At 36.7% G+C, this 19,134-nt stretch overlaps 2 protein-coding genes, 1 long non-coding RNA gene and 1 pseudogene across 4 annotated transcripts; 3 read left to right on the plus strand and 1 right to left on the minus strand.

Moving 5' to 3' along the window:
* Positions 1-4,239: 4,239 nt before the first annotated feature.
* On the plus strand, positions 4,240-6,480 carry LOC141349192 (B-cell receptor CD22-like; annotated as a pseudogene).
* Positions 6,481-6,606: 126 nt separating this feature from the next.
* Positions 6,607-7,341, plus strand: LOC129445122 (uncharacterized). Its single transcript, XR_012360825.1, has 4 exons — positions 6,607-6,680; positions 6,849-6,894; positions 6,975-7,055; positions 7,182-7,341. It is a non-coding gene; the product is annotated as an uncharacterized lncRNA (long non-coding RNA).
* A 3,950-nt stretch (positions 7,342-11,291) lies between these two features.
* Positions 11,292-13,316, minus strand: LOC141363542 (uncharacterized). The gene is made up of 5 exons (XM_073866295.1): positions 13,032-13,316; positions 12,054-12,365; positions 11,718-11,963; positions 11,520-11,633; positions 11,292-11,375 (listed from the first exon to the last, which is right to left on the minus strand). Exons 1-5 carry the CDS (start codon positions 13,105-13,107, stop codon positions 11,341-11,343), a joined length of 783 nt encoding a protein of 260 aa, XP_073722396.1. The 5' UTR covers positions 13,108-13,316; the 3' UTR covers positions 11,292-11,340.
* Positions 13,317-14,243: 927 nt separating this feature from the next.
* LOC129445124 (uncharacterized) lies at positions 14,244-18,855 on the plus strand. Of its 2 annotated transcripts, none has more exons than XM_055206254.2 (5): positions 14,244-14,398; positions 14,870-15,190; positions 15,438-15,704; positions 15,846-15,998; positions 18,305-18,855. In XM_055206254.2, the coding sequence occupies exons 2-5, from the start codon at positions 14,902-14,904 to the stop codon at positions 18,472-18,474; spliced, it is 879 nt and encodes a 292-aa protein (XP_055062229.2). In that variant the 5' UTR covers positions 14,244-14,398; positions 14,870-14,901; the 3' UTR covers positions 18,475-18,855. The 2 variants fall into 2 exon arrangements, with proteins under 2 accessions (XP_055062229.2, XP_055062232.2); XM_055206257.2 differs by having other exon boundaries at positions 14,315-14,398; positions 14,851-15,190.
* Positions 18,856-19,134: the final 279 nt, after the last annotated feature.

The following is a 19,134-nucleotide window of genomic DNA, read 5'->3' on the forward strand; positions in this document are numbered from 1 at the left end:
ATGAGGCACAATTATTGTCATTTTGAGGATGAATTTGTTATCCACATTTGATCATTTGAACATCATTTGATTGTGAAAAGTATTTGATGAAAGATGTTTAAGTTCATATTGAAATCTCTGACTTAATTCATGTCAATGAGATATTTCCTCCATGTGTTAGAACATCAACCGGCGATCAAGATCGTAGCACTTTGAGATTTGTAAAGTGCATTATAAATAAAATGTATTTTTATTATTATTATTCCAGATTCATCTGTCTAAACTACACAAGCGCACAAATGATTGAGTTTCATTTCTCATCATCTGCTTTCATAACATCAACATCTCAACAGAGCAAGTTTAACATGCCAATGTGCTCCTTAAAGTTACTCGAGATATTTATTTATATGTCTTGTTGGTTAATTTGGGCTCTTAGACTTACAAACATGATGTTATATGAAAAGCAGAGCATCCAGATTCATTTACACTGATGGTGCAACACTGACACCCAGTTTTCACTGAATGTATTACAGAAAGATTGACCTGAAAATGTGAAACATCATCTGATCTATTGTTATGTAATGAGATAAAAGTATGATAAGTTAACACCTTTGCAAACATTTTCTTTAGTCTATATTCATAAGCTTCTCTTTTACAGTAAGTGCGGTGAATGAACAGAAGTCAAATCAGATGTTATTAAAGTATTTTGTCATCTTGACTCAATATCACAACAAATTTACACAAAGTTGGACTAAAATAAAACAATGAAAAAAAATGACACTGAGAAAGATATTTCTGTTTTTATTGAGAAATGTGGCTGTTGAGGAACAGAATGACACTTTAGTTTCCCATCTGTATATTTGTCATGATTTACGAGGAACAGGACCCAAGTGCAGGTAAAGTAGAACTCAAAAGAGGTTTATTTAAAACAAAAGCCAACGTGGGGGGAAATGACATAAACAGATAACAATAACACACTATTGCAAACCTACACAGAAACTTACTTTACTTATACAACAAACCAAAACCATTCAGCACAGGACAGAACACACTGGGGCTTTAAATAGGAAAAGCTAAACAAAATAATGAGGGAAGGTCGGGTGAGTGGAATTAACCAATAATGAATAATTAATGAGGAAACAAGGGGGCGGAGTCAGAGACAGACACGGCAGCAAACAGCCCCAATAAAGGCCATGTGCTACCACACAAAACATGGGTACCACGACGATCCTCCCACATGAATTACTGTGACAGGCTAGCAGGATCTACAAAAAGGGACTACCAAAACACACTTGTAGCCAATCAGCAGTAAGGGGCGTGTCTACTAACCAACATCATAGCCTGGGTTGTGTAGGGGCGTGTTTGTTAGATGATTTCAAATGTGAACTTTGGCTTTCAGAGATCATGCACCCCACCTTTAAGTAGGTACTCATTAAAATTAGGTACCTACCCAGAGAGTATGCGGCGCCGCTAGAACTGACAGACGGATGACGTTAAAGTGCGCGAGAGCGAGACAGAATTACACTTTGTATGATTTCTCGGATCGGTCTTGCAGCGCCGCATGAAGTCAAACAAGCCTATTATGTTTTCATTCTCTCTCTCTCTTTCTCTGCACTAAATAGCAATGCTGTGGTTGGATAATGCAGATTAAGGGGCGGTATTATTGTAATTAGACTCGCTACATCACAAAACAGGCGAAATCTGATTGACCTCATTTTTCACATGCTTGCAGAGAATGGTTGATCAAAACTAAATTACTGAGTTGTTCTTTTTCATGTTTTCTAGTTTGACCCTTATGAAAATTAACCATGGTTTTACTACAGTTAAAACTAAAAATTATACATATAGAAAGTACACATATATATACATTTAATAAATGTTTTATTTAAATATTGTTTTTTATTTATATATAATTTAGAATATATAAAAATATAAATAAATATATATATATATATATATATATATATATATATATATATATATATATATATATATATATATATATATATATATATATATATATATATATATACACATGTAAATGTTTCTAAAATACATACATGAATGTGTGTGTATTTATATATACATAACAATTACACAGAGCACAAACTCATATGTTATGCAAAAATTAACTTTTATTTTGTATGAGATTAATCTAGATTCATCTATGCCCAGCTCTACTAAAAATCCATGTAAAGCCTGGTAACCACAAAATAGCCATTGTTTTGACAACTATGGTTAGTGCTGATAGTAATCAACACACCAAAAAAAAAACATGGTTACTGTAGTAAAGCCATGGTAACCACAAAATAGCCATTGTTTTGACAACCATGGTTAGTGCTGATAGTGATCAATACACCCAAAAAAAAAACATGGTTACTACATTTTTACCCTAATAAAACCATGGTTAATTTAGCGAGGATAGAAGCACTATTTAAACATGGAAAGTCTGAATTTCAAGCTTTGACCCCTTTAAGATGTTTTTTTTTTCAGTGATGTACTTCCTTGATGCTGGAGGAGAAAAAAACTTTGCCCACTAGAAAAAAAGCTGTTAACCACAGAGTTTGTGTTCTCTTGGTTCCTGAAGATTAGACAGACTCGACACGGTAAGACAAAACTACATAATAGCAATTGTTGGTTCTTTCTGTAGATGAAGTTTAGCACATGACATGAAAACATTATACAGAAACATCTCCATAACTCAATATTAATGTACATAAACTGATGAAGTAATAATAATAATGAATGTGATAAACTATAACTATACATTAGTGTATCACCTTTACATGTACACTCTAAGAAAAGATGTGTTAATTTTAACACACTGTTTTGTGTTATCCTATTTAACACATTATGTGTCATTTCGGGTTGATTTTGAGTTCAAATAAATAGAAGAGACAACACAAGATGTGTTAAAACAACACAAACACTAGATGTGTTGTCCTAAACTAGACACAAGATGTGTTATTTTAACACATTCGTTTTAAGAGTGTAGTGTACTGTTCAGGTTTCATGATTATTTCTGTATTATACAGTAGATATAGTGTTTGATGATGATGTCATTGAGAATGGCTTCTCTTCCTCTGATATTTCTGCTCATTGTTCAAGGTAAATATTACATTAATTTTTTTCTGGTAACTTTTATTTAATTTAGAATTGCTTTATTTGTATGTCTTATTTGATGCTGCAGTTTGTGCTTTGTGCCTGATGTTGTCTTGTTACGCTTTCACACTCGATTCTGTAAATCTTTTCACATTCTCCATTTCTTTTTTGTACTTTCTTTTTTATTTATTTTTATAAATGATACATACAAACAGAACATACAATTTGGTCACCAATACATTTTACATAGGTCATATTAACAGAAAAAAAACATGTCATTTCATGCAGTGGTCAGTGTACATCATGGCTCCATCCACACAATCCATTTTCCCCAATATTGCAAATATTTATCCATCCTCAGGTTTAAGGAATATGACTTACACTCCATGCTTTGAATACTGGTTACAAAATTTAACCATTCCATGTTTGTTAGAGGGTCTGGTTGTATCCACTTTCATGTTACGGTACATTCAGACGGGGCGAAAGCGTTAACGCTTGATGTAAGGCTTGTCTGAAGCCTGGCCAACAGCCAATCACAGTGGCTGCATCACATTCTCTGGTTTTCCATAAATGTAATTGGCTGGCTCTGCATAGGTTAATTGCATAAGGTGATCTGATTGGCTGACGTACGCGTTGCCGCTTGAAAAGTTGAGAAATGCGCCGGCAGATCCACAATTCAGTTCGGCAACGCATGACATCACCCATTAAAAGTGAATGGGAAACGTTAACGTTTACGCCCCGTGTGAACGTACCATTACAGCTTTCTTGCTGGCTGCTAACAGTATCTTTAACAGGTATTTGTCCTCCTTTCTCAAACTTGTTGGTTAGTTACCCAAGTAAATTGTTAGAAATGAGCAGTCAATTTCACTTCCAAAGATAGTATGTAATATTTGTATTACTTCCTGCCAATATATCTGAATGACTGGGAAACTCCAGAAAACATGAAAGTGGTCTGCCAGCTGTTCTCCACACCTCCTCCGAAACAGACCTTTCCCCTTTACCTACAGTCTGAAAAGATTTTAAGTTGGGGGTTAGAAAGTATCTAATGAGATTGCGCCAGCAAAAATCTCTCCATGCACCCGGATACAACTGTGTCATAACCTCCCCCCTAAGGAGTGGCTACCAGACACTCCACCTCAGGGTAAGCAAAAAGAAGCCATGGGAAACAACTCAGAAGATTCGACCATCACGGGAACCGACTCAGAAGATTCGACCATCATGGGAAACAACTCAGAAGATTCGACCATCACGGGAACCAACTCAGAAGATTCGACCATCATGGGAAACAACTCAGAAGATTCAACCATCACAGGAACTGACTGTAACTGCTAACAGAAGTGGGAGGAATTATGATAATGTCGGTCTTGTCTACATCACCAATTCCAGAAAGTAAACACTTGCCTACAATCCGTGTGTTTGTTGTAGTCCAAGAAAAGAGAAATCTTGAATCTGACCGTAGGTGCAATTCTCCCAGGAAATTCTAGATTCTCAAAGATGATGTTTTCTGCCATGATCTGTTGTTTTATGTAGAAGTATAACATGCTTTCATGTTGAAGGACCCTGTGAAACAGATAAATGAATTGTGTGTTTCAGGAGTTTATAGTGCTGATGATGAGATGGATGTGAATTACAGCCCTTCATTCATCTGTGCACTAAAGGGTTCAACAGTGATAATAAACTGCACTTATAAATACCCTACTGGACATCAGATAACTAATGCTTTCTGGACAAAGATTAACAGTCCTGATCCTCCAGATCTGTTCAAGGACTCTGAATACAGTCAGAGGATTCAGTATCTGGGAGATAAACATCACGACTGCACCATGAGACTGACTGATGTGAGAAAGACAGATTCACGCAAATACTATTTCAGATTCATTACTAATAAAAAGAAATACATTGATGTTTCTGGAGTGACTCTTAATATCACAGGTAAGTGAATTACTCACTAATGATAATAATGTGTGTAGAATGACATGTAGATATCTGTATCTGTGTTGTGTTGTCAGATCTTCAGATAAATTCTTCAGATGAGAGAGTGACAGAGAGACAATCTGTGAATCTGACTTGTAAAAGTAGATGCATTCTGACTGACAGATCAACATTCATCTGGTTTAAAAACACGCAGTTATTAAGTGAGAGAACAGACAGAAACAATAAACTCATCCTGAAGTCAGTTACAAGACATGATGCAGGCAACTATAGCTGTGCTGTACAGTGACACAAACTCACATCAACTCTTCAATATCTCAATGTCGTCTGTAAGTTCATATTTAACTCTTTTACAACAGATACTTCATAAGATCAGATGCTCGAATATAAAGCAGGACCATAATCTTATATGTTATTTCATTAGATGCTCCAGATACTCCTGTGATCTCCATCAAACCTTCTGGTGAACTACTGGAGGGTGATTCAGTGACTCTGACCTGCAGCAGTGAATCAAATCCACCTGTTAAGGACTACAACTGGTTTAAGGGGAACAACACATCATATCTTGGATCTGGAAGCACCTACATCATCTCGAAGATCAGATCAGATCACAGTGGAAAATACCTGTGCAGGTCCAGGAATGAACTTGGAGCAAGATATTCAGAAGTGACTTTAAATGTCTTGTGTGAGTTAATATTGTTGCAGTATAGCTGTCATACCAGAACCATGTAATATTCCTGAAATGTGATCTTTTTCTTTTAGACTATCCAAAGAAGGTGAGAGCATCCATCAGTGGATCTGGTGAAATAAAAGAGGGTGATTCAGTGAATCTGACGTGCAGCAGTGAATCAAATCCACCGGTTCAGATCTACAGCTGGTTTAAAGGAGAAACATTTCTAGGATCTGGAAGCACCTACATCATCTCCAACATCAGCTCTGATCAAAGTGGACAATACAAGTGCAAAAATAAACCTGGAGAGACATTTTCTGATTCTGTGACCTTAAATGTTTTGTGTAAGTTAGCTGTAGTAAAATATTCAAATGATATTAAGTGTGTTTTCATAATGAATAAACGTTTCACTTTTAGATCCTCCAAAGGAGGTCACAGCATCCGTCGGTGGATCTGGTCAAATATTTGATGGTGATTCAGTGAATCTGATCTGCAGCAGTGAATCAAATCCACCTGTTCAGAACTACAGCTGGTTTAAGGTGAAGGAAACATCACATGTTGGATCTGGACAGACGTACAGCATCATTCACTTTCATTCCAGTCACAGTGAATGGTTTTATTGTGAGGCTCAGAATGAAGTCGGATCTCAGAGATCTGCCGCTGTATCAGTCAATGTTAAAGGTAAAACAATGTTTTTATTAAATGATTTCAATGTGGCACTACAACATATTCAGGTTAGACAGTGAGAGAAATATTATGATGCTGTCACTTTAAATATCTTGCACAAGTTTCACACTTTTGAGATATGCATTTTGTGTGCGTGTGTGCGTGCACTTTTTTATTACCCCAGCATTACTTTAAGACTAAATGTAACTTCTCATTTTCATGTTGTCTTTTTAGTTGTCAGTTGTGTTTCTTTCACTGTAAATTTCGGAGTTGGTTTTTGTGTTGGTGTCTGTGGAGCATCAGCTACTCTAATTGTTGGGATGTTTATTTGGTAAGAAATGTGTATAAAGGCCCCTTTTACACCGAGAAGAATAACCACACTAAACCAACAGACAATAACCTTATGTTTGAAAATGATGAAAAAATCACTCCCACTGTTATTGTTCCTCTTTATGAACTTTATGAACAGATGTTAATGTCTCTTGTTTTCTTATGACAGCAGAAGAAAGAGTTTAAGAAGAAAAGATTCTGAACACACACCAGAGGTGAGATGATCACAGATGACAACTTTTCATACAAATGCTAGTAGATTAAAGTGTCCATCACTTGTTTGGTTTCGTTACAGAAAGATGATGATGCCAGTAATGACACATACACAGCCATTGAACTCAAGAGCAGATCATCTGATCTGTATGATACACTTACAGTAAGATTAATTCAACTCAATTAGTCTGAATGAAGAACAGAAACACACTCATTTAGTTTTATTCATACAGTTTGACCACTTTTAGAAATGTTTTTATAATCCGTCTTTGTCTTAATGTTTCTGCAGCCCAAGCATAGATGCTGAAGTAAAAGGCAGAGAACAAAGAAACAAAACTTTTCATCTCTAATAATTGACAGAAATCATAACAATTGATACAAACGCTTATACTGTTTATTGCATTTGAAAAGTTTAACAATTTTGTATTACAGGTCATGTGTCATTAAAATACAATTTATATATATATATATATATATATATATATATATATATATATATATATATATATATATATATATATATATATATATATATATATATATATATATATATATATATATATTCAGTTCACACAGTAGTAGATAATTAAAATTGAAAATATAAGAATATAAGAAATATTGTTTGTAAATCTTCAGTTGAGATCTGTTTAACTCTTTTTTAAATGAGACATTTTGAGCAAAAACCTTAAACCACCAGTCTGACAAAGTCTCTATTTTGATGTGATATCTTTCTCTCTGTGTGTGTGTGTGTGTGCGTGCGTGTGTGGTAGTTTAGCTTCATAGACCCCTTCACAGTCCACGTCACAGGAAGTTTCCACTGCGCATGTCTGGGTCAGAAAAGTCATTACAGCAGATTGAGTTGCGTATTATTCGGTATCGTCAAAAATGCCTACTTACGTCGTGGGCTCTGAAAATCGCATCAGGTCTTCCGTTAAGTTTTCGCGATTCATGCAGAATCTCAAAAACAAAAAAATACAACATCTGCGGCTGCAAGCAATTAACGTGCAGACTGGAACAATGCAAATATCAAAGAGGCTTGTGTTTGTAGTGCTCACTTCATTTCAGGTAAGTCATCATTTTTCAGCCCTGTTAGATTAAATTATAAAGCCTAAATGGTATGAACAGTTTGACCCCATGCTGCGCGCACCCGATAGTCATTCAATGTTTACAAACCTTGAAGGGGTCTATATATTATGTTTATAAAAATTGCAAACTATAAACTTGTATGTTCACTGTAAATAAGAAAATAACGACTTTACGCGAAGCTACTAGACCTCAGAAGATAATGCACATGGTGTCAAAAACTACTGACATGTCATGCAAATGAGCGGTAAAAACCCGATCGGCAATCCCGTACTCACCAGGAAGTCTACCTTCAATAGGAAAGTGGTCGCTTAAATATGACCAGGAGTTTATTTTATAAGAATTGAATTTGAGGGTCTGCATCATCTGCCACCTGTCTTGTGCGTTTCATGGTTCTTTTTGTGAGTTTAGCTCGTTTTTTTACTCAATAGTGGATAGGATTTAAGGTGTAACGAAGTATAATACTTTAAACAAAACATACTTTAGTAAAAGTTAAACTACTTAAAAAAGAAGAAGTACACAAAAAAGCTAATCAATTACAATAATGTAAGTAAATGTAATTTGTTACTTTCCACCTCTTTCCTGACAACATCGCATTGTGAGCTAATCTTTTAAACATGGTAAGGAGCGTTAGCCTGGTCCAACCAGACTCTCGTACATTCATTTCACTTGTACAGAGAGTCTGGTCACGCTCCATTGCAAAGCGTTACTTCCGTTAAGGAGGGTCCTCTGTTAAAGTTTAAAACTATTGGATCTGCCCAGAGTCACTCAGAATCTGCCATAACCAATCGCTAACGTTTGGTCGTGACGTATGTCACTCAGTCTGGCGCACGACCTCAACGTCATCGTTCTTAGCCACCCCCCTCTGTTTGCTGATTGGACCTGCAGATTTTTGCCGGAGAAAACAAAACTCTACACAGCAGTCCCAGACGTTGTGCTGAAGTGAAATGAAAATTAAGCGGAAGCACGTAGGAGGGCGGAGCCAGGCTAAAGGAGCGTCACATTTCCGGCAGAGGTATTCAGGCCAATCACAACATTCTGTTTAGCTGGCCAATCGGAGGACACTGTGCTTTTCAACACGTTTCAGGAAGGCAGGGCATAGAGAAGCAACAATAATCTACGGTATGTGTAAAACAATGTGTTTTTAACCATAAACTGCGCAAAAACATTGTTTTACACCAAATACACAAAATACTGTTTTAGCAATGTACACAGCAAAAATTGGAGAGTTAAAATTTCAGTGTTAAACATTTCTGAGTTTAATTTACAACTAAAGAGTAAATTTCACATATTTACAGTAAATTGTTGTTCAGAGTTAATTGACAGAGTTAATCATGCCAACTCCTTAGAGATGTGATTAGACTCCGCCCACATACTTCAGTCTTCTGTTTTCATGTGTCCGGCAGATTGAATGGTAAGTAAAACCGTAAAAAAATGTAATGCAATCTGTAACTTTATCCTCACTATCACCATCTCTGTTTGAAAATTACATTTTACATCTTACTTGTAGAATTTGTTGGTTGTTTCATTTAAAGTCACCATTTGCATTGTAAAGCACAAAGTGGCAATTTTAACATTCTATAATAAATTATTTGTTGGTTATTTTAAGCTAAAACTTCACATATGCACTTTGAGGACATCAAATATTTTTTACATTTTTTATCTTGAAAGTGTTCATTAACTTAATGTGGGGCTATATAAACTCTGTGAGAGTTCATTTAACATTGGACTTTTGCTGTGTAATAGGTGCTCTTTAAAATTATGTTTGAAAATATATTTTTGCAGCATTGGATCATTTTAAAATATCTTTAATTATCTTGAAATATATTTCACTATTTCCCATTACTATCTACACTGGAAAACAGTAGATTGTTGTAAGCAAACGCTAATTCACAGTCACCTTGTAATGCCCTATAACAACACCCTAACTACATTATTAGTCAGTTTTGTATATACAATCATTGTTCACTATTCTTCTTGTTTTCAAAGTTTTGTTTAACTTTAGTATATAGGAAGAGAGTTTTGGACATTCATTAAAACTTTATATGTTTCATAGATTTGATGATAACGAATCATTCCATTAGTCTCCAAAGTTTCTCCATAACAAATACAGGCATATTTATATTGTGAGAAAGCTCTGTAACTTCACATTAACAAAGTGTTGCATTTATAGGTTATTATAAACAACCACAAGACAACTAATAAACACAACAAAAAAACGGATTATTCATCCAGAAAACATCTCTATCGTGGGCTGACAAGCACATTCTTACATTAATGCTTCATTCAGTAGTGCTGTTTGAATTCAACACACATACCCACACTGAATATATTAAAGCTTGTTTGTAGAAATGATGATATATGATTTGTTTACATCAATGTGTAAAGATATGCATATGAACATCCACCTATAGAACAACAACACATAGTGAAAGACGGGAGATTCTGTAACAATGGCATATTTTGTGAATGTTGTGATGAATAAATCAAGTTGCACGCAGGTAATAAATAAAGATGTAAGCTTTCAACAGCATGATTGGTTGAGTTCTTTTGTAATATCCTCTGTATTAATCAAAACCATTTAGTTTTTTTATGTTTTTGCTCCAGTGTAGTGTGTTCAGTTAGAACATTGCATTAGCAGCACAAAAGATCATGGATTCGATCCCAAGGAACACAAACGGGGAACCTTCCCATCTCTCTGATGAAGCCAACACAGAAGTGACTTAAACTGCAATTCATCAACTGGCCGCTAGAGGCTCCAAAAGAGGGTCAATTCCCATAGACCACCATGTTAAAGTGACCAACTTTACAGCCTGGTACAAAAAGTGTTTTTGATCAATATAGCTAATTTTTTTTTTTGCCTTCATGTCAACTGTGAGGGGGTGACTTTTTTTGAAACTCATCCATTTAAATTATATTAATCCTTAAAGCTGCATAATTAAGGGCGTGGCCACTTGAATGAGGGGTAAAGTGCCACTGCTGTCACTAAAGTCGAGCTCGGTGGGCGTGGTTTCAGCAGCCAGCCACCCCAGCTTCACCCACGTCCCGCCTCTTTACCCATTTTTGGTTATCCGCAAGTGATGGGTGGTGGAGAGTGGCCAAGATAATGCCCAGCAGGCTCCGCCCACTATTGTCTCCAAAAAGCTCTTCACAAACCTATGGGTGACGTCACAGACACCGTGTCCATATTTTTTACAGTCTATGGGGAACACACACACTGATCAAAAAGAAATGTATACGTGATAATGCACCGTAAGTTGCTTTGGATAAAAAATGTTTTTTCTCAAAGTCTTAAATGTAAGCTGTAGATAATATATTTCATGAATCACTGTCGAGATGTTAAGATCTTGTATTACTAACTGCTGTTAAATGTTCCTTCCTGATGTTGCAATGCGTTCGCCTAAAGAAGCCAGAAAAACATCATGAACATCACACACCCTCCTGGCAAAGCTCATAACCACATTATATTTTAGATTATATTTTAATAGACATGGAATTGATCGTTTTTAAGTTTAAACATTTAAAAGGAATAAAGATGGCTTACTTTTCCTTCTTCTACACATAATTCCCACAAACACTGCAGCGATTACAAGCAAAACTGTGAGAAATCCACATACTGATGATGTCATCAAAGTGCTGTCTGTCACCGGTCCGGAATCTGAGCTTGCAGAAACAAATCACACTCAGATACTTTGTGTATTTGGTTGTGGGGTAATGTAACACAAACACGTTACAAGTTTACCTTGTGTGCAGATGACTTTATTGTTCCCATTTGATTTTGTCACCTCACATGTAAGCTTCTGGATGTTTGTGCCATTCAGTGTGATAGAGTCGCTGGTATCACACAGGCCTGTCTTTGCGTCTTTTGTACATTGAACGGATAACGGCAGAAGTTGACCGTCGAGTCTCCACAAAATCTTTTCTTCAGGATGAAGTTCTGGGAGCTGACAGTGATATTGACCATTGCTCTGCTTACACTCCATACTGGCTGATAACGATGAAATGGATCAATGCATTGTAAACCTCTCCATGCATTTGAGGAACTGAATACGTTTAATAATGGGGAACACACATTTACCTGTAACCTTCAGATAGATTTCTTCATGTCGTAAAGGTTGTGTCTGGTAGTAACATTTGTAGAGTCCCTCATCTGATAAACTCACACTGTTGAACACAAGTGAGCAGTTTTCGGTCTGAATGACCACCTGGGTTCTGTTCTGGTACTTTGTTTGGCTCTCCTTTGCATCATTGCTGTAACAATTTACAACCTCCTCATCCCGACCTACAACCTTCTGCCAGACGAAGAACGGAGGATGAGCTGAAGGACAGGAACATGGGAGGACTGCTGGATCTCCAGATGTTGCCGTGATGTTGATGATGGTGTTGCAGTCTGTGGAAGAAATGCACACAAACCAATAAGTGATTTAATCTTATAAAAATATACCGAAGTGGTTCCACAGTATTGGTATCAGATACTAATGGTACTCTAAAGCGCTTCATAAAATACCATGGTACTATGGTGCATGTCAAAAAACATCCCATATGAAAAATAACCATGTTGCATATTGCCATAGCAAAACTATAGTGGTTTAACTATACTGCCCCCCCAAAGGCTAAGTTCAGTAACTACACAAATACTGAAACCGAGAAAAATGCCCTTAAAGGTTTTTTCACCAGCCAGTTAAACATGTTACTGCAATTTTGGCACACACGTTTCTCTGAAATGGGACAAAATTCAACAAGGAGACTTTGTCACAAGACACAACAGATCTCACAAAGCATTTTCTGACCAACTGCGTAGTTCCTGCGCTTTGGCTTTAGGGCAGTATAGTCAGCATGATGTTTTTGTTTTAATTAGTAAAATTTAAATTTTTATGAAAGAGATGTTCTGTTAGTGTGAAAAATGATTGAAATAAAAGGAATGAAATAATTTATAACTGCTGTTCTTCCATAACATAGTCATGTATATTACTATATAATTATATAGTTTTGAACAAATGTTTTAGGTATTTTTTATTAGTAAGTTTTTTACTGATCTGGTTGTATTCATACTCACCACAGCAAGAGTAAAACATCAGCAAGACAGTAACTCCTCTGAAACAAAGATATCTCGATACAAAAACTAAATTCATCCCGACATCTGATTTACTTTTATTTAATCTATCCGCAATTCATTAAAATCATTAAAATGTTTTAGTTTGTTTTAGTTCACAACACTTTAGGTTGCATCTTTATTTCTACCACTGGAGTGACACGCGACGATCACGAAATAAAGATTTGAAAATGAAAGTAAATCATCAACAACTTTCACTTCACTTTTTTAGGTTTCACGTCTTATAAGTGCATGCCTTTTATGGTTTTACATCCTGTATAGACGGGTTGCACGGCGACGTCACTAACTGGTTGCGCGCGCAACCGAGAGGCAGAAAGAAGAAGAAGAAAAAAAAAAGAGACAGAAAGAAGAGACGTGCATTGTGTTGTATGCTGGTAGCGGTGTCTGTAAGTCAAAATGCCAAGGAATTTTTGCGTGGAAAATAGTACCAACAGAGTCAGTGCTGGGTTAACATACCAGTAGATGCGACTATTACGTTACTAGCATTAAAATTATAACATTATAATTCATACATGTATAACAGTAACACTGCAAAAATAAAGACAGAAAAACAGATCCAACTAAAATCAAGTCTTATTTATATACAAACAATAAAGAACGCTTCAATAATTAAGGTTGTTGCAGTAGCAGATCAGCTCACCAATCGGGCTTTCTGCCTCCTGGATGCGCGCGCACCCTGCAATGTTTGTAAACTTGCAACCCCTCTATTCATTCTCATTCAAGAGTTCTGAGTATTTTTTATAATCTTATAATTCATAAAGAAACATGAACAGGAATCTTGCATTTGAATGTCATAATTTGAGGTAATTTTGGGAATAATAAAAAATCTTAATCTATAAAAAACATACAAAAATCCACAAGCCCCCTCTGAATTAAATAAAATCGCATGTTTTATCATTCTTTTGATATGGAAATTATAATTACAAAACAATATTTTTTACTGCGTCAGCTTAAATTAAGAGTTTAAAATAAACAAGCTTGTTCGGTTAAAGAACTGAATGACGTCAAAGCACCGCGAGAGCGATTCGAGAAATTATACAAAGAAGGCTAATTTCGACTCGCTCTCGCGGTACTTTGACGTAATCAGCCTGTCATTTCTTTCGGCACCGCATGAATTTCGAATGCACCTAATATAGACAACGTAACAGACGTATCACATTTCATTGACCAATCACATCACAGTAACTAAGTCCTGTCAGCCAATCAGAGTGCAAGGCTTGAGTTCTGAGAGCCAATCACAGGAAAAAACAAACCAGTGACGGTCAACACGATGGGCAGAAAATATTTGAAGGATATTCGAGTTTCCTGAGGTAAATTTCACGAAATCGAAACATTTTACTAAGTTTTACAGTTACGTATGGGGAGTCTTTTAATATCCAGTCGTCAGAAATAGTTATAGTGCGTTTGCGCCATATGCAACGCAACGTTTCGTGTTTATTTTAACGCATGTGTGTGTGTTTGCAGTTTGGTTAAACGCTCTTTTGACGCGCCCTCATCTAAAAATATAACGGGCGCGTTGAAGTTTAACGATTCGCGTCGCTCGCAAGCAGTGTTAACACGAACTGGTAACTTACACGGTAAAAATACCGCTGTCAGTCAAACTGTCGTGTTCCTGCTGAAAAAATGAGACCTCGTTTGCTAGTCTGTTGGATATCTTAACCACCCAACTAAACCAGCTGATGATCACCAGCTTAACCTCCTAACTAAACAAACTGAGGTCCAGTTCTTCTGTTTTCATGTCAGCATGATCAATCCAGTCCAGTATTGTGTTTGTTTTCCAGCACATCAGTAGAAACAGCATCATCCAGAAGAGATGGAGGCGATCCGGTCTAAGGTTGAGAGTGAATCTGAATCCATGAGGTCCACACTGACGAGTGAAGATGATGAGATCCACACAGCCATGCTCTGGTCCATACAGGAAGCTGTTCACAGGCAGACACAGCAGATCGGGGTCTCAGCTTGTGGGGCGACCGCAGTTGTTGATGTTCTGCAGGTGTTGGGTATCACGGTCACACCAGATGCAGTAAACCGCTGCGTGCAGACCTGTCTCAGGAGAAACGATGCACCGCTACCAGATTATCTGCACTCGCGCAGCACAGCTGGTGCGACCCTCTGGCCAAAACATGCAGAATAAAGTTTCTTTTTTATTGCAAGTATGTTTTTGTTTTTTAAGAGACTTCATTTAATGCTAATAGTCCAATAGACATTTAAAGGACCGTACTGTGCATTCAATATACTTTATATTAGTTTGTGTTCCCATTATCCTGGTAGTGCTATTACCAGGTCTTACTCGTTACCCTTACTAGCCATTATACGTTTGTGTTTTGTTCTGTAATGCATTGTCACCAGGTGCGACACACCAGCAGCTGATAGATGGGGCTGACAAGGCCAGCGGTGGTCGAGTAATAGGACGATTTTTTCACCTTTATCCTCGGCGGAAGGTGAAGCTGGTGCCGTGGTTGGCACGCTGGATACGACGCGGAGCCGTACCTGTGGCCACCATGAACATGCAGCGAGCGGTGCCTGAAGGAGAGGAGATTCCTGACGCCTGGCACCACCAGATGATCTTTGGGGTGGGACCCAGCGTTGTGTTCATGACCAATCCTCTGGATGTGGGTGCGTATTAGCCCTAAATTCAAAACAGTATGACTAGTATTGTACACAATATCATTCTGAGTTCTGATTGGAGGAGCCACATTCAAACGCATCGTTGGACTTGGCGATTTCTGTAGTGAGTTGTGGTTTTGTCTTTCGCAGTGAGTGAAGAAGAGGTTCACGAGCGTCTGTGCAGTGAGTCGGTGCTTCTCATTCAGCGTGATGATGTTCTCAAGAGACTGTCACATGATGTTTCGCTATCACAGATCTCAGATCAGCATCCAGATCCCCGCTGGAAGACATTAGATGTCACGGGTATGTCGCCCTGTTTTTAAATCATCAAGAATCAGAGTCTGTCAACAATGTTGGGTGGGGCTAAGACGTGTGACATCACATTGATAAACTCATGAAAATGGGTTGATCTATGAGACTCTACAAGTGTTATGGGGATTTAAAAAGAGCAGTGGGTGGATTTTTATAATAATCGGGTGGTTAAATGTACACACATGTTCAAACACCATGTAAGAGTTTTTTTAATTTTATTTGGCATAATAGGTCCCCATAATGCAATTTAAGTCGTTGCACCCTAGGAGATCTCTCTATATAAAAAACACTGATTTAAAGGATTAGTCAATTTTCTTAAAAAATCCAGATAATTTACTCACCACCATGTCATCCAAAATGTTGATGTCTTTTTTGGTTCAGTCAAGAAGAAATTATGTTTTTTGAGGAAAACATTCCAGGATTTTTCTCATTTTAATGGACTTTAATGGACACCAACACTTAACACTTAAAGGAATATTCCATTTTCTTAAAATAAAAATCCAGATAATTTACTTATCCCCATGTCATCCAAAATGTTGATGTCTTTCTTTGTTCAGTTGAGAAGAAATTATGTTTTTTGAGGAAAACATTGCAGGATTTTTCACATTTTAATGGACTTTAATAGACACCAACAATTAATACTTAACTCAACACTTAACAGGTTTTTTTCAACGAAGTTTCAAAGGACTATAAACAATCCCAAACGAGGCATAAGGGTCTTATCTAGCAAAACGATTGTCATTTTTGACAATAAAAATAACAAATATATACTTTTAAAGCACAACTTCTCGTTTAGGTCCGGTCCAGCGCGACCTAACGTAAATGCGTAGTGACGTAGGGAGGTCACGTGTTACATATATAAAACGCACATTTGCGGACCATTGTAAACAATAAACTGACAAAAAGACATTAATTAGTATCAGTTGACATACAACAACGTCGGAACGGTCCTCTTCTCAACACTTGTAAACACTGGGGCGGAGTTTCGCGTTCGTTCTCTGTGACCTCTTGACGTCATGACGTATTGCGTGGGGTCACGCTGGCCTATCACTACCGGATCTAGACGAGAATTTGTGCTTTAAAAGTGTATATTTGTTATTTTTATTGTCAAAAATGACAATCGTTTTGCTAGATAAGACACTTATGCCTCGTTTGGGATTGTTTATAGTCCTTTGAAACTCCGTTGAAAAAAACTGTTACGTGTTGAGGTAAGTATTAATTGTTGGTGTCTATTAAAGTCCATTAAAATGAGAAAAATCCTGCAATGTTTTCCTCAAAAAACATAATTTCTTCTCGACTGAACAAAGAAAGACAACAGCATTTTGGATGACATGGTGGTGAGTAAATTATCTGGATTTTTCTTTTAAGAAAATTGAATATTCCTTTAACTCAACACAAGCAGTTTTTTTCAATGGAGTTTCAAAAGACTCTAAACCATCCCAAACAAGGCATAAGGGTCTTATCTAGCGAAACAATTGTTATTTTTGACAAGAAAAATAAAAAAATAATGCACTTTTAAACCACAACTTCTCTTCTTCCTCTGGTCCTGTGATGCGCCAGCCTGACCTCACGCAATATGTCATCACGTCAAGAGGTCCCAGAAGATGAACGCGAAACTACACACCAGTGTTTACAAGTGTGGAGAAAGAGGAGCGTTCAGATGTTGTTGTATGTGGAATGATACTAATTAATGTCTTTGTGGCAGTTTATTCTTTAAAATGATCCGCAAATGGGCGTTTCATATATGTAACACGTGACCTTTCCACAATATTACACAATAACTTGAGGTCGGCTGGCTTGTCACACAGCCGGAGATAGATGAGAAGTTGTGGTTTAAAAGTGCTTATTTTTTATTTTTCTTGTCATATGCCTCGTTTGGGATCATTTAGAGTCCTTTAAAAACAACGTTGAAAAAAACTGTTCAACATTTTGGATGACATGGTGGTGAGTAAATTGGTGATTTTTTTTTTTAAGAAAATGGACTTCTTTAACTCATCAGCCCTCCCCCCGAAAAGTCTTGTTTGACTTCATTTCACTCCACATTTATGAGTTGAATTAGGTGTTTTTTATATAGAGGAGGTGAAGCAAGGACCACACTTGAAAAACTCTGAGTTAATGGCAGGTAATTGACAGTCTGATCTCGTATGTTTTTGCTCTTCATACACATGATGTAAGATCCGAAATGTGTCAGAGCCCATAATGTGATGAACTGATGGACAGTGTAAATTCAGCTTGGATGTCATGCTGTTACTTCATCTAAATGGATATCAGGTCAACTGACCGTGATGTTTCTGTAGGTCAAGTTAGACAGATGATCCGTGAAGAAGACCAGGATGATGAAGCTCATCTCAAGACGACCCATCTGATGATTCCAGCAGCGTACACTTCTGGCGTCACTTTATTTGCTCTGAAAGACACTGATGTTGGTCAAGAACTTCTCAACAGCCCAGATCTTCTTCTTCTGTGATCCATCTCATACCTGCCTCATATCTTATCACTGGTTGATTTTTAACTTATTATTTAATAACTTTGATTCAGTATTTATTGACTGTTTCTTATTTTCATCATGTTTGGTGTGTGAATGTTCAGTCATGATTTTGTGCAGTTTGAGAGTATAATGGTTAAAAGCGTTTATTAAAATGCAAGACAAACATGATTGGCTGTTCAGATATTTTTATAAGAACAACAAAATATAAGAACAAAAGATCTGCCTGCTAATGTCAATCTACAAACTCATTTTAAAATAAATTGTGCTATTTAAGTCTATAACATTTTGTATTTGCATTGATTACACAATGTGTTGATTAACATCTCAAACATTAAAAACCCTAAAAGAATGTTTATAGAATTCCTGTTGGAATGCTTAAAGTCATTTGGAAGAATCCTGATGGGATCGGATAAAAAGATTAGAATCAATTCCTACTGAATAGATTGATCCAGGATAAAAACTGGTGCCCTATAGAAGCTGATCTCTAATCAGGTCTTTATGTTGTTAAAGAGTTTAGTTAAATTAAAATCCTACAAGAAAGTTCCCTTTAGGATCATTTAGGTGTTTTTGAAATGTATGTTTGAAATGTATTTATAATTGGGTTCCTTGGCTTGATATAGCATTGAGTTAGCAACGCAA

The sequence above is a fragment of the Misgurnus anguillicaudatus genome, chromosome 3 (genome assembly GCF_027580225.2).
Source record: "Misgurnus anguillicaudatus chromosome 3, ASM2758022v2, whole genome shotgun sequence".
In the NCBI taxonomy this organism is placed as follows: domain Eukaryota; kingdom Metazoa; phylum Chordata; class Actinopteri; order Cypriniformes; family Cobitidae; genus Misgurnus; species Misgurnus anguillicaudatus.

Bases quoted from the DNA above. Each gene is read 5' to 3' on its own strand.
- LOC141363542 (XM_073866295.1), bottom strand. From the start codon at position 13,107: ATGAATTTAGTTTTTGTATCGAGATATCTTTGTTTCAGAGGAGTTACT. The intron at 11,964-12,053 runs GTAAATGTGTGT...CATCGTTATCAG, and splicing joins AATCTATCTGAAGGTTACAG to CCAGTATGGAGTGTAAGCAG. The intron at 11,376-11,519 runs GTAAGCCATCTT...TGGCTTCTTTAG, and splicing joins TATGTGTAGAAGAAGGAAAA to GCGAACGCATTGCAACATCA.
- LOC129445124 (XM_055206254.2), top strand. From the start codon at position 14,902: ATGGAGGCGATCCGGTCTAAGGTTGAGAGTGAATCTGAATCCATGAGG. The intron at 15,191-15,437 runs GTGCGACCCTCT...CATTGTCACCAG, and splicing joins GCACTCGCGCAGCACAGCTG to GTGCGACACACCAGCAGCTG. The intron at 15,999-18,304 runs GTATGTCGCCCT...ATGTTTCTGTAG, and splicing joins GAAGACATTAGATGTCACGG to GTCAAGTTAGACAGATGATC.